At 46.9% G+C, this 15,776-nt stretch overlaps 1 protein-coding gene across 1 annotated transcript in view; it reads right to left on the bottom strand.

Annotated features, from left to right (window-relative positions):
- Positions 1-13,234: 13,234 nt before the first annotated feature.
- Positions 13,235-15,776, bottom strand: part of LOC143988159 (putative cation-transporting ATPase 13A5) — a 171,535-nt gene continuing 168,993 nt past the window's right edge. Inside the window, exon 30 of the mRNA XM_077487486.1 lies at positions 13,235-14,146. Within this exon, the coding sequence (XP_077343612.1) occupies positions 13,976-14,146 (171 nt within the window). The 3' untranslated portion in view covers positions 13,235-13,975. The remainder of the gene's footprint in view (positions 14,147-15,776) is intronic.

Below are 15,776 nucleotides of genomic sequence, written 5' to 3'. Positions count from 1 at the left end.
AGCCCAGTGAAAACCATCTCTAAAACGTTATGAGCACACAGATATGCAGGTGAGCAAGTTAAAGGGGACAGATCTGCTGACTCCATCAGGGAGTTTATTGAATTCATTGATGACTATCCCACTGCTGGACAGCCTATCTTTGATACAGCTCTAAAGGACATGATGGTATCTCTACATGGATCATTACACAGAGATGCTTTCCATGGTGACATAATTTGGAGCAGACGTGGATTCAGTAGGAGAAAGAGTTAATCATATGGAGAATAAAATTAGTGAATTTTCCGGGGCACATAATGAGCTGGTAGATGCGCATAATGAGGCAGAGGAAGAAATTACAGCACTGAAACTGAAAATTGGGGATCTCGAGGACCGCTCGCACAGGAATAATGTTCAATTTAGGGGGGTTTCAGAGACGGTTCACCCCTCTGAATTATGTGCATATGTTCAAAAGCTTATGTCCACTTTGCTACTAGAAGTTCCTGACTGAGAAATAATTGTGGATTGTGCCCACCGGCTTCCTAAGCCTCCATGCCTGCCTGACAACATACCAAGGAATGTTATCACGCACATCCACTTCTATCATGTCAAAGATGCCATGATGCATTGTGGTAGAAAAAAATTCCCCACTTCCAGATCCATATCAAGGGATCACATTTTATGCAGGTTCATCACGTCACACCATGCAAGTTCGTAGGCAACTGTCCTCCCTGACCAAACTGTACAACAACAAAGTAACCTTCCGCTGGGGATTCCCAGCCAAGCTTCTGGTTACTTGGGACTGATGCACCTACGCCATATTCTCTGTGTTGGAAGGAATCCGTCTAGCTAAGCAATGGGCTTAGTGCCAGCAGATGATCAATCTACTTTAGCCCACTCCTCTCCTACAAGAGTGGAACCTCTGTGAGAAACTACTCCTAACTGAGTGTCAGGTCACCTGAGTCCAGGTGATAGATGCACCCTGTTGGGGTCTGGAGTGCACCGTAAGGTAGTGCACCCTACGGCTGACTGCTGCGGGTGGAGCCCAGGGTGGTTCAGGAAAGCTGGTACTCTGGAGCACCAACACGAATCCCACTGGGAGCTAGAGCATGAGATTTCCCAGGGTGTGAAATCTATGAGCCAGCGGGTATTCGCCAGGGCCCCTGATGCTGGGGATGGACATCACTGCAGATTGGCTCCAGTTGGCGGCCCCCAGGGTCTCCCAGCTTATACTCACAGTAGACTACTGGAGGATAGAAAGGAAGCAGCAGCCTGGAACAACAAGGCTAGTCAGAAGATAAGCCAAAAGGTCAGGGCAACAAGAAAATGGGGATAGTCAAAGAACACAACAAAGGTCAGGATATGAAGCAGACAAGGACAGACAAGCACAAACCAAGGTCGGTAAACAGGATCAGGTGTAGGACACAGAGCAATGAGCACACGGAAGCCAAAACACACAATATTAATCAGCAGGGCTGGCTTGCAGTGCACAGGTTAATACAGAGTTCCCTGATAGCCATGATTTTGAGGAGAGGTTACTTAATCATCCAGGTGAGAGTGGCTACCCTCTTAAGCTGAACACATGGAGAGGTAAGCTGACAGACAAACCACCTTGAGAAGGCAGGACGAGAAATATGAGGGACTCCAAGCCAGGATCTGCCCAGAGACCTAGACCACATGTGGAGTATGGAGCTGTAGCCAAGGAAGGCCCAATACAATGGGGGTAGAGGCCTTGGGTAAAATGAGGAAGGATATCCACTCCTGGTGGAGTATCCCTACAGACATCTTAATAGGTAGAGTCTGGGAGCGGATAGGGCCCCCTGGCAGAACAGTGCCATCAATTGCAAAGACTACCAGTGGCGTAGTGAGGGGGGAAAGGGTAAGAGGGTACGCTACATGGAAGAAGCAGTTCTCCAATCCATAAAATTGCCAGCAGCCCCGGAATTGAGATATGCAAAGATCGTTTGAGGTTCCTGACCGAGAAATAATTGTGGATCGCGCCCACCGGCTTCCTAAGCTTCCATACCTTCCTGACAACATACCAAGGGATGTTATTGCATGCATCCACTTCTATCATGTCAAAGATGCCATGATGCAATGTGCTAGAAAAAATTCCCCACTTCCAGATCCATATCTATGCAAGCTTGTAGGCAACTGTCCTCCCTGACCAAACTGTATCACAACAACAAAGTAACCTTCTGCTGGGGATTCCCAGCCAAGCTTCTGGTTACTTGGGACCGATGCACCTACGCCATATCCTCTGTGCCAAAAGGAATCTGTCTAGCTAAGCAATGGAGCTTTAGTGTCAGTAGATGATCAATCTACTCTAGCCCGCTCATCTCCTACAAGAGTGGAACCTGTGAGAAACCACTCCTGATTGAGTGTCAGGTCACCTGAGTCCAGAAGACAGATGCACCCCATTCGGGTCTGGAGTGCACTGCATGCTAGTGGACCCTATGGTTGACTGCTGCGGATGGAGCCCAGAGTGGTTCAGGAAAGTAGGTACTCTGGAGCACCAACACAGATCACACTGGGAGCTAGAGAATGAGATTTTCGTGGAACCTAAGAGCCAGCTGGTGTTCACCAGAGCCTGTCAGGGTTCCGCTCGCACTTTGCGAGCAGACCGCCGTTCGCACATGCACACTCGCGCCGATAGTCAGCCTGGACTTAGACGCGGGTGCACGCTAACGCGATAGGCGCCAGTGGTCCTTTTTAAAGGTACAGCTGCAGATGCTCTGTGCTGTTTGTCTGCAGCTAGTACCTGAAGCACCCTGTTTTCTGCCAGTTATCTGATTATTTGACCCGGCTCCTGTCTGACTACGCTGCTCTCTCCTGCCCCGACCCCGGCTTGCCTGACCCTGTCTCGGACTGATTACTGCTGCTGAACCTCTGCCTGTTTGACGTTGCACTATCTGCCACCTGTCTGCTGGTTCCTGCCTGCCTGACCTGTCTTGCCTATATCCTGTTCTGAGGCTTTCCAGGTTCTGCTGCAGCCTTCCAGGTTCATCAGGCTACCAACCTTGCCGCCACTGCCAGCTCTGCCAAGCCATCTCCCGCTACCACCAGCTCTTGTGGTCCCATCATCTGGAAGATTCCCCGCTTCGCCTGCATCTGCTGCTGCATCCGGCCAGACACTCCCACCCCGCTGTGCTCTTGTCCCACTGTTCTCACTCCAGGGGGACTTGAACCAGAGCCGTAAGAGAGGTCTCCTTCCATCAAGTCAGGCTCACCACTCAGGTACCTAACAGTACAAACAGCCATGACTAAGGCCGCGTACACACGCGGGGACTGTTCACTGAAACTGTCCGCTGAAACCAAGTTTCAGCGGACAGTCCGCTCTTGTGTGGGCTTTCAGCGAACAGTCCGCTGAACAAGGTTTTTCGGAAATTCCGAAAAACTGTCCGCTGAAACCTTGTTTCAGCGGACAGTCCCCGCGTGTGTAGGCTTGTTCGTCAAACAAAGTTGCTCAGAAAGGATTTTCACGCCGAAAGTTATAATGCAGTGTATAGGACGTCGTATTTTTCGTCCCGTCGTACGTGCCGTTCACGTCATCGCGCACGGTTTCAGCAAACTGTTCGTCCGTCGTGTGTGGCCATGTCCGTCCATGCTAATTTTGAGCGGACTGTTTGCCGAAACTGTTTGACGGACAAAGTTGGGCGAACAGTCCCCGCGTGTGTACGCGGCCTGAGCCTGCAGAAGGAGCCTCCGCCATGAAGGAGATCTGTTCACACCTTGCGGCTCTCACCCAGGCCGTGAACTCTCTTCAGGAGGGTTATACCAGGTTGGAGGAACGAGTCTAGCACCTGTCTATTTCCGGCCCTATGGTCACGGTACCTCCGTCTCCTCCTGCTCAACCCATCTCTCATCCTGCTGTTATGATGCCTCCACCTGAGCCAAGGGTGCCTTTTCCTGAGAGGTTTTCAGGGGACCGCTCCAAGTTCCGGGCCTTCCGCAACGCCTGCCAGTTATACTTTGCCCTTCAGCCCAGAACTTTTTCCCTGGAAGCAACCAAGGTGGGATTCGTCATTTCCCTTCTGCAAGGAGAGCCTCAGTCCTGGGCCCATCACCTCCTGGAGAACGACAATACTCTTACCCAGACTCTCTCTTCTTTCTTTGAGGGGATGGCCCAGCTTTATGATGACCCTCAACGGACTGCCACTGCTGAATCTGCCGCAGAACGGCCGAGGACTATGTTTCGGACTTCAGGCGCTGGAGCGCAGACACCAAGTGGAACGAGTCAGCCCTGAGGCATCAGTTCCGCATGGGCCTTTCCGAAGGCCTTAAAGATGAATTGGCCCGTGTCGGTACCCCGGACTCCCTGGAGGGCCTAATTGCACTTGCCATCCAGATTGATCGGAGGCTTCGGGAACGAAGGGCCGAACGCTCCTCCCAACCTCATTGACCGGCTTGGATGACTGCACCCACCTCCCGCATTGCTCTTCCTCTCTCAATACAGGCTTCAGGAAAGGATGGTCTTCACCAAAGCCATCATTGATTCTGGGGCCTGCAGCTGCTTTATCGATTCCGCTTTCACCAGGCTGCATTTCACAGACCCGCGGACTATCCATCTTCCTAGCAGACGGTTCTCGTATCAAGTCAGGCCAAGTCACCCAGGAGACACTTTCACTACCAGCTACCCTTTCTTGCCAGCATGTGGAACTATTAACTTTTGATGTTATCTCATCACCCCTGTTTCCAGTGATCCTGGGTATACCTTGGTTACAGGCCCATAATCCCACCATTAACGGTAAGTTTTTGTCCCCCTATTGCTTAGACCATCGTTTTCCTTGGGTTTCTGCCCAGCCTGGGACGCTCCTCTGCCTGGACTCCGATGAGAACTTATGTCAATCAGTACCTGAACCGTATCATGAATTCCTGGATGTTTTCAGTAAACGATGATTGTCCTATCGAGCACCTTCCAGGGGCTGAGATTCGGTTCGGACGCATCTTCCCCTTGTCTGAGAAAGAGCAGAAGGCCCTGAAGGACTACATTACTGAAAATATTAAGAAGGGGTTCATCCGCCATTCCATCTCTCCCGCAGGGGCCGGAATATTCTTTGTCACCAAGAAAGATCAGTCACTTCGGCCCTGCGTGGATTACCGCGAGTTGAACCATATTTACGGTCAAGAACCGCTACCCTCTGCCCTTGATACCAGAACTTTTCCAGAAGTTGAGATCGGCCACTATCTTTACTAAATTGGACTTAAGGGGAGCATACAATCTGGTCCGTATATGGGCTGGTGATGAGTGGAAGACTGCCTTCCCGAACTCGTTTTGGGCACTATGAGTATCTGGTGATGCCTTTCGGGCTCTGCAATGCCCCTGCCACATTTCAGCATCTTATAAATGATGTGTTCTGGGACTTTTTGGACATTTTTGTTATTTACTTGGATGATATCCTGGATACTTGGATGATATCCTGAATTTCTCCGGGTCCCTAGAGCAACACCGAGGGCACGTCGGCAGGGTGCTGCTCCGGCTCCGTCAGCACGGATTGTACGCTAAGGCCGAGAAATGCAGGTTCGAGCAGCAGAACATTCAGTTCCTTGGTCTCGAGATTTCCCCAGCAGGCATCAGGATGGATCCACCGAAAGTATCCGCTGTACTCGACTGGCCGGCACCCACCGACAAGAAGGGGATTCAGCGCTTTGTGGGTTTTGCGAACTTTTATAAAAAGTTCATTAAGGGGTTTTCCGCCATCATCACCCCCATCACTCAACTCACTAAGCAGAATGTGTGCTTCCATTGGGGCCCTGAGGCACAGGAGGCCTTCGAGAAACTCAAGAGCCTGTTCACTTCTGCCCCCCTTCTCAGCCATCCTGACCCGTCTCGGCCCTACATCCTTGAGGTCGATGCTTCCGAAGTGGCTGTGGGGGCGGTAGTATCGCAGCGTCAAGGCAGTAATGACTTGATGCACCCCGTAGGGTTCTTTTCCCGGAAACGTTCTCATGCTGAAAGGAACTACAACGTGGGAGACCGGGAGCTGCTGTCCTGCGGGGACTACATTGGCAACCAGAGAGGGTTTGCTGTGGAAGGACAGTCAAATCTTTGTCCCTGAGGACGTCCAGATGAGGGTTCTTGCCCTTCTTCATGATCAATCATCCCCTTGCAGGGCACTTTGGTTTTCGTAAGACCCTGGAACTCGTGCAGCACACTTTCTGGTGGCCCGGCATTAAGGAATTTTGCAAGCGATACGTTAATTCCTGCCCCGAGTGCTTCCGAAGTAAAGCTACCAGAAACCGGGCCTGGGGGCTGCTGAAACCGCTCCCTGCACCTGATTGACCCTGGCGAATGATCACCATGGACTTTATAGTCAAACTTCCTCCCTCTGAGAACTGTACAGCCATCTTTGTAGTTGTTGATCGCTTGTCCAAGATGGCCCATTTTCTACCCTTGAAAGGAACCCCTTCAGCATCCGAGATGGCCCGTATCTTCATTAAGGAGATCATTAGACTTCATGGGGTGCCCGCTAATATTGTGTCTGACAGGGGGGTCCAGTTTACTTCCCGATTTTGGAGAGCCCTGTGTGAGACTCTGAAGATAGAACTAGCCTTGTCCTCTGCTTACCATCCCCAGACCAATGGACAGGCGGAACGTACTAATCAGACTCTCGAACAATATATTAGGTGTTTCACGTCCTTTGTGCAGGATGATTGGGTATCCCTTTTGCCCTTAGCGGAGTTCGCCTACAATAACGCCAGTCATTCAACCACAGGACAGTCTCCGTTCTTTGCCAATTATGGTTTCCACTTATCATTTCTTCCTGATCTCCTTTCAGAATCTTCTGTTCCGGCAGTCCAGGACACCGTGTCCTTTCTTCATCACAACAACCAGATCCTACAGGAAGCCATATCCAAGGCTCAGGCGGACAGTAAGAAGGCCTTCGATCGGAGGAGAAGGGGAGAATTGGTTCTTCAAATTGGGGATCAGGTATGGCTTTCAACTTCCAATCTTAAATTAGCCTGTCCTTCCAAGAAGCTGGCACCCAAATTTTTGGGGCCTTTTCCGGTTAAAAGGAGGATCAATGAGGTGTCTTATGAACTGTCCTTACCTGAATCCATGAAAATACACCCGGTCTTCCATGTTTCCCTGCTTAAACCTTCTGTACCTGACTCCTTTCCTAATAGAGGAACAAGACCGCCTGAGCCTGTTCTTGTTGATGGTAATGAGGAATATGAGGTAGAGGCCATTCTGGACTTCAGAAGACAGCAGGGACAAGGTCAGTTCTTGATTAAATGGAAGGGCTATGGCCCAGAGAGTAACTCTTGGGAACCTGATGATAACCTGCACGCTGACAGATTAATTCTGGCTTTTTTTCCGCACACCCTGAAAAGAGAGTCGTTATGGGCACCCGGAGGTTGCCCCTTGTGGGGGGGGGCAATGTCAGGGTTCTCTCGCCGCTAGTCAGCCTGGACTTAGGCGCGTGCGCGCGCTAACACGATTGGCGCCAGTGGCCCTTTTTAAAGGTACAGCTGCAGATGCTCTGTGCTGTTTGTCTGCAGCTAGTACCTGAAGCACCCTGTTTTCTGCCAATTATCTGATTATTTGTCCCGGCTCCTGTCTGACTACGCTGCTCTCTCCTGCCCCGACCCCGGCTTGCCTGACCCTGTCTCGGACTGATTACTGCTGCTGAACCCCTGCCTGTTTGACGTTGCACTATCTGCCACCTGTCTGCTGGTTCCTGCCTGCCTGACCTGTCTTGCCTATATCCTGTTCTGAGGCTTTCCAGGTTCCGCTGCAGCCTTCCAGGTTCATCAGGCTGCCAACCTTGCCGCCACTGCCAGCTCTGCCAAGCCGTCTCCTGCTTCCACCAGCTCCTGTGGTCCCATCATCTGGAAGATTCCCCACTTAGCCTGCATCTGCTGCTGCATCCGGCCAGACACTCCTACCCCGCTGTGCTCTCGTCCCACTGTTCTCACTCCAGGGGGACTTGAACCAGAGCCGTAAGAGAGGTCTCCTTCCATCAAGTCAGGCTCACCACTCAGGTACCTAACAGAGCCCCTGATGCTGGGGATGGACTTTGCTGCAGTCTGGCTCCAGGTCGTGGCCCCAGGGTCTTCCAGCTCACACTCACAGTAGACTACTGGAGGCTATAAAGGAAGCAATGAGACTGCTGTGTTGGTCTGGACACTGACTTCTGCAAATATAGCTAGTCAGGGAAAAGTGAAAGAGTCACAGTGACAGAAGCTTACTGACCCACATATACTCAATTTCACAGTGCTTCCCCAGCACCCCTACCTGTGTCACTGCTGCCACAAAATATCCAGAGCTTCATGGTGTGTGGGAGAACAAGACTTCCTCCCTTGATCAAGTGCATGGGCCTGATGGCAAATTGACAAGTCTGAACACTGCCACATAACTAAGGGGTGACATCATCACCAGCAATGTGTAAACTCCAACACCATCTGAAACAGAACAGTGTGGGAGCACTTCAAAATTGAGGATAAATGTGTTAAGGGAAGAGCTCTAAAGAGACTTTAACCAACTTCCAACCTTGCTGCTCTGAGATTTAGGACAGGTTTTATACTTTGATAAGTAACCCAATAAATGCTAACTCCAATTATTATCAATCGAAAAAGAAAGTCCAACTATGATCAAATGAAATTGCTTAGCATTTTCTAGGAGATCTCAGAACGTTAGGTTCTTCCTGGAAGATGTACAGTGCTCAGCATGAATGAGTACACCCCAACAGATTTGTCAGAAAACCTTTCCTTTCAGAATCAACATTTTCTATAGGACACTATACTACAAAATACTCCCACAAATGCTGGCCATTGATTGCAACCAAGATTAGTTAATTTGCACACACAAAAAAGTATTTTTCCTAACAGATGCATTCAAGACCATGTTGCAAAAATGAATATACCCCGATGAAAGTCTAAAGCCCCATACACACTATCAGATTTTCTGCTGATTTTTTTTTTCTTCAGATTTACCAAAACCATATAATATGAGGTCAAACCTTAGGAGTTTCAATTTGTATGCAATCAGGCAGGCCCTTGCACTACATGGTTTTGGTAAATCTGAAGACAAAAATCTGCAGAAAATCTGATCGTGTGTATGGGGCTTTAGGAGCAAAGCTAAATTTTAGACAACAGAATCCTTACTAACAAGAATTTGACTACAGGTGAATCTAATTATCCATTAACCACTTTCAGACCGGACCATTTTGCTGGTCAATGACCAGAGGTCTTTTTACAATTGGGCACTGCGCTGCTTTAACTGGTAATTGCGCGGTCATGCAATGTTGTACCCAAACAAAATTTGCGTCCTTTTCTTCCCACAAATAGAGCTTTCTTTTGATGGTATTGATTGCCTCTGCGATTTTTATTTTTTGCGATATAAACGTAAAAAGACCACAAATTTTGAAAAAAAAATGATATTTTCTACTTTTTGTTATTAGAAAAATCCAATAAACTCAATTTTAGTCATACATTTAGGCCAAAATGTATTCAGCCACATGTCTTTGGTAAAAAAAAAGTCAATAACTGTATATTTATTGGTTTGCGCAAAAGTTGTCACATCTACAAACTAAGGTACGTTTTCTGGAATTTACGCAGCTTTTAGTTTACGACTGCCTATCTCATTTCTTGAGGTGCTAAAATGGCAGGGCAGTACAAAACCCCCCCAAATGACCCCATTTTGGAAAGTAGACCCCCTAAGGAAATTGATAAGTGGCATGTTGAGCCCATTGAATATTTTATTTTTTTTCCTCAAGCGATTGAATAATGACAAAAAAAAATTTTTTTTTTTTTTTTTTTACACAAAGTTGTCACTAAATGATATATTGCTCACACATGCTATGGGCATATGTGAAATGACACCCCAAAATAAATTCTGCTGCTTCTCCTAAGTACGGGGATACCACATGTGTGGGACTTTTTGGGAGCCTAGCCACGTACGGGGCCCCGAAAATCAAGCACCGCCTTCAGGCTTTCTAAGGGCGTTACAGTTTTGAAGGCCATAAAATGCCAAGATGGCACAAACCCCCCCCCCCCAAATGACCCCATTTTGGAAAGTAGACACCCCTAAATTTAGGGGTACACTAGTGAGACTAGGTAATAAATGGCGGGTGCCCTGAAACTATAAAAAAATAACTAACCAACCAGCGTCACCTGTAACAGTTATATGGTGATCACTGGTGAAAGGGTTAACTAGGGGGCAATCAGGGGGCTTTATGCGGTAGTATATGGGGGTCCCTGGCGCTATAAAAAGCTGCGGTGAACCGAAATACCTACCTGCCTAACTAGCGTCACCTGTGACACTAATACAGCGATCAGAAAAACGATCGCTTATTAGGCTGGGTTCACACTGGAGCGATGCGGGAACGCCACGAATCCGCTGCGGGTTCCCGCATCGCATGCCTCCCGGCGGCAGTTCACACTGCCCTATGCGAACTGCTGGGAGTGTCAGTGAAATGTTAATGACACCCCCAGATCAGTTCGCATATCGCAGTGCGATCTGCAAACTCGGATCGCATGGTGTGAACACCCATGCGATCCGATTCTGCTGCGGACCAAAAAAAGGGTCCCGTGCGAATTTGCGGCGGGTGCGGCGCGAATTCAGCCATACTATCTGTATGGCTGAACTCGAATCGCACAGAGATCGGATGTGATTTGCACTGCAGTGCAGTGCGAATCACATCCGTTCTCATAAACCGCTGCAATGTGAACCCAGCCTTAGTGACACTGGCGACGGGGGGTGATCATGGGGTTAAATCTTTATTGGGGGGGTTAGGGGGGTACCCTAGAGCTAAAGGGGGCTAACCCTAACTGCCCTAACAGTTATTACAGTCACAAATGACACCAATGCAAAAAAAAAATGCAATTGGTGTCACTGTGACTGGGGGGGCAGGGGTGATTGGGGGGGTGATCGGGGGGTGAAGGGGGGGTGTGAGTGTGCCTGGCATGTTCTACTGTGAAGTGTCGTGTTGGTGCAACTCACCGATCCTCTCTCCTCGTGCCGGAACGAAAAATACTGACACGGAGGAGAGATTACATCACTTCCTCTCCTGTGTTTACATTACAGGAGAGGAAGTGATGTCACGCCTCACTTCCATTCGTCAGGAGCGATCGAGAGGGGGTGGCCATGAATGAATGGCCGCCCCCTCATCCCAGATCGCTTCTGAACGAAAACCGACCGCCGCTGGCACCGGGGGGGGCCCGATCGGGCCCCCCACCTGCGGGAAGGCAGGGACGTACATGTACGCCCATATGCCTGCCCGTGCCATTCTGTCGACGTACATCGTCGTGCGGCGGTCGGCAAGTGGTTAAACATGTGTTCAGCAGACAGTTGATTATAAAAGGGAGCGTAACTTAAAAAAGAAAACCCCTTCCCATTCCTGCTGTCAGTAATGGAAGAGAAATGTCACAAGGCCTGAGAAAGAAAATAATTTCTTTACACAAGACTGGTGAAGGCTACAAGAAGATCAGCAAAGCTTTGCTTTTAGCAAAATTGATACAAAAATGTAACAAAGATGGAACTGCAGCCGTCTCACAGAGACATCCAGGGCATCCATGGAAGTTAACACCTCATCAGCAGCATCTTCTGATGAGAAGGGTTGAAGAAAATCAACCTGCAAGTTTACTGCAGTTAGCTAAAGAAGTAGAAAGCCAAACTGGGGTGATTGTTACCCGTGACACAATACACAATATGCTGTAGAGGAATGACATGCATGGGTGTTGTAAACAAAGAAAGCCTCTCCTAAGACCCATGCACAAAAAAGCAGAATTTGCCAGGGCCCATGCTGAAAAAGAAGAAGACTGCTGGGACTTTGTACTCTGGAGTGATGAGACCAACATAGATATTTTTTAAACTGATGGCTTCAAAATTGTATGGCGTTACAAAGGTGCGGTGAAACATGGAGGTGGCAGTGTCCTCCTGTGGGGCTGCATGAGTGCTGCTGGTGTGAGAGAGCTGCACTTCAGTGATGATATCATGAATTCACAGATGTACTGCTCTATATTGAAAGAGAAGATGCTACCATCACTCCGTGCCCTTGGTCGTCGTGCACTTTTCCAACATGACAATGATCCAAAACACACATTTAAGGCCACTGTTGCACTTCTGAAGAAGAACAGGGTGAAAGTGATTCAGTGGCCAAGTATGTCTCCTGATCTGAATCCAATCAAACACCTATGGGGAATTCTGAAGAGACAAGTTGAGTATCACTCTCCATCCATCATCTAGGCTCTAAAAGAGGTCGTTCTTGAAGTAAATACTGAACAAATCTCTCACTATCAGACCATCGCTGTGATAGGCAATCTAATGGACCAGTAGCACTCCTTCTAAGGCAGAATCGGCAAGTTAAAGCACACATTTTTAAGGTAAAGTTGGTATCTGTATAACTGTACAGCATAGTGTGCACGAACGCATGCAACGCTCTCAGTGATAACAATCCCCTTTCCACTTCGCTGCATTATTACCTTCTGTTGTGTCATAAAAAAATATTGTAGCTTCTGGCTAACATTAGGAGAGAACCCAAAATGAATGTCATCTGTCCACAACAGTGACTTTCTATAAAGACCTTTTTATATACTAAGAGCAGAGGAGATGTATATGGAGGGGGAGATGTTTGATAAGAGGGTGAAATAATTTCCAATATATTGTATCTAAACACAATTGACTCCTTTATCTGACTGTTTTTGAATTATAAATACAGTAAAGGAGTTGTAATTTCTCATGGTTTTTCACCTTAATGCATTAAGGTGGAAAAACCTTCTGTGCTGCAGCTGCCCCCCAGAGCCCCCTTTTTCTTACCTGAACCCAATCATTCCAGCTCCAGCTCTGTCTTGGGTCCTCATTGGATAGATTGATAGCAGCCATTGGCAATCAAATCCAGTGACCCGAGGGCAGAGCCGAGTCCTGCTATCTGTGTCAATGGATGCAGCAGTAGAACTTGGGAGCGGACCCGCACATGTGCTCCCATGGAAAGCTACTCTCCGTGGGGGCACCTGATGAAGAGGAGGAGCCAGGAGCGCTGCCAGGAGACCCACAAAACCCTTGCACAGAGCAGTTAAGTATGACATGTTTGTTATTTTTTTTTTTAAAACCTTTATAATCACTAACCACTTTACCTCTGTAAGGTTTTACCCCCTTCATGACCAGGGCATTCCTTTGCTTTTCACTACTGTGCTACTTTAACTGGTGCTACTTTAACTGGCATTTTCTCAGTCATGCAACTCTGTATGCAAATTCAATTATTTTTTTATTTTCTTTCACACAAACAAAGATTTAATTTGGTAGTATTTGATCACCACTGTTTTTTTATTTTTTTTACATTTTTTTATATAAATAAAAAAAAATACTGAACATTTAAAAAAAACAAAAATAAAAAAAACAATATTTTCTACTTTCTGTTATAAAACATATCCAATAAAATCTATTTTTTAAATACATTTAGGACAAAATGAATTCTGCTATATTTATTTGGTAAAAACCAAACTGTGGTTCTGGGGACACTTGTATAGTCTGATCCCTATAGACACTATACTAGTAAACGCAGTGACTTATAGCGTGACACTGATAGTGTGGTGAGCAACCTGGTGCTAACTGACACTGGCTGGGAGGGACACTAACTGACACTGATGTTGCTAGTGACTAATACAATGATCAGTGATAATAATGTACACTGTACTAATGACACTGGCTGGAAAAGGGTTAACAATCAGGGTTTAACAAGGGGTTAACTGTGTGCCTAACAAGTGCAATGTGCGTAATACCTGCTGCTTTTATTTACAGATCTAGCTGCTTTTACTTCCTTAATTCTCTGAGTTTATTTCAGAGAAAAGAAACAGCTAGATCGCTCTGTGTTTTGTAAACACAAAACTCTGTGCTGTGATTGGCCACAGCTGATCAGCAGGTGCACAGCCATAATTGGCTGTATTCTGCTGACAAACTTGCGCTGTGTTCAAACACAGCACGGATCCGCAGGTATGTTGCTGTGCCTGACTGTGCCGCCCGCTCGCAGTAAATCTACTTTGAGCGAGCGGCAAGTGGTTAAACACACTCATTTGCCATAACTGAATATTGTGAACTGAACATTTCCTTTTGCAAAGAGCAGTCTGTGTTCTTTTCCAATGTACTCTGCAGTTGTTTGTATTGACTCTTCGACTTGTAACCTGAAATCCTCTTCATGTGTCGCCAGAATGTTCTATTGTAAACTAAGGTCTAAAAGGAAAAAAAAAAAAGAATGATTACCTCACATAACACACAGCTTATTTATTTAATGTTCTCACATGTGATCTCTCTCTGGCACCACTTAACCGCTTAAGGACCGCCTCCTGCACATATACGTCGGCAGAATGGCACGGCTGGGCACAAGCATGTACGTGGCTCTTTAAGTACGTGGCTCTTTAAGTGCCCAGCCGTGGGTCGCGAGCGCTCCGCCGGCAGCACACTCACGACCCGGTCCTGAGCTCCATGACCGTGGCCGCGGGACCCGTGGACCCGATCGCCGCTGGTGTCCCACGATCGGGTCACAGAGCTGAAGAACGAGGAGAGGTCTGCGTAAACAAACCTCTCCCCGTGCTTCCTAGTGTGGCTGTCACCGATCGTCTGTTCCCTGTTATAGGGAAAGTCGATCAGTGATGTCACATGCCAGGCCACGCCCCCCTACAATAAAAAAAACACACAACGTCACACATAACCCCTCCTCGCCCACTAGTGGTTAACTCCTTCACTGCCAGTGTCATTTACACAGGAATCAGTGCATTTAAATAGCACTGATTGCTGTATAAATGACAATGGTCCCAAAAATGTGTCAAAAATGTCCGATCTGTCCGCCATGTCTGTCGCAGTCACAATAAAAATCGCTGATCGCCAGCATTACTAGTAAAAAAAAAAATATATTAATAAAAATACTATAAAACTATTCCATATTTTGTAAACGCTATAACTTTTGCACAAACCAATCAATAATCGCTTTTTTACAAAAATATGTAGAAGAATACGTATTGGCCTAAACTGAGTAAAAAATAAGTTTTTTTATATATATATATTTTAGGGATATTTATTATAGCAAAAAGTAAAAATAATTGCATTATTTTCAAAATTGTCGCTCTATTTTTGTTTATAGCGCAAAAAATAAAAACCGCAGAGGTGATCAAATACCACCAAATGAAAGCTCTATTTGTGGGGAAAAAAGGATGCCAACTTTGTTTGGGAGCCACGTTGCACGACCGCGCAATTGTCAGTTAAAGCGATGCAGTACCGAATCACAAAAAGGGGCCTGATCCTTTGGCTGCAAATTGGTTCGGGGCTTAAGTGGTTAATGGTCTATTTGAAAACTACAAAATAATCATGGTATCATTTTATCATGTAAACATTTTTGTCACATATCTTATCTTATCAAGTGATAAGTGATACTGTAAGATCCCACTCCTGGACTTACTGGACACGTCGACAACGGTGGAAACGATCCGATCGTTGTGATAGATGGGCAGGAAGTCGTGTGAGGGCAAGATGGTCCCCACTCTACTCTATGCCCTTGGAGGACCAGAGCGCTGCCAAACGTCACTTCCACCCTCCGGCCTTAAAGGGCCCATTTTTTTAAATATTGCTTATAAATGTAGATGTGAGATCCAAGGTTGTTTTGACCCCAGATCTCACATGAAAGAGAACCTGTACTGCTTATTTCTATTACAAGGGATGTTTACATTATTTTTAATAGGAATAAAAGTGATCCAATAATTTTTTTTTTTTTTTTATTTTTTTATGGAAACATTATAAAAAAATAAAAATTAAGTGAAATGAATAAGTAAAAAACAAAAAAATTTAAAGCACCTTGTCCCTCCGAGCT

This window comes from Lithobates pipiens, unplaced genomic scaffold (genome assembly GCF_037356315.1).
Source record: "Lithobates pipiens isolate NorthernLeopardFrog02 unplaced genomic scaffold, aLitPip1_a1.2 Scaffold_18, whole genome shotgun sequence".
NCBI classification, from domain to species: Eukaryota; Metazoa; Chordata; class Amphibia; order Anura; family Ranidae; genus Lithobates; species Lithobates pipiens.
Note: the sequence above shows the minus strand (reverse complement) of the source record. Positions and strands in the feature narration are given on the sequence as shown.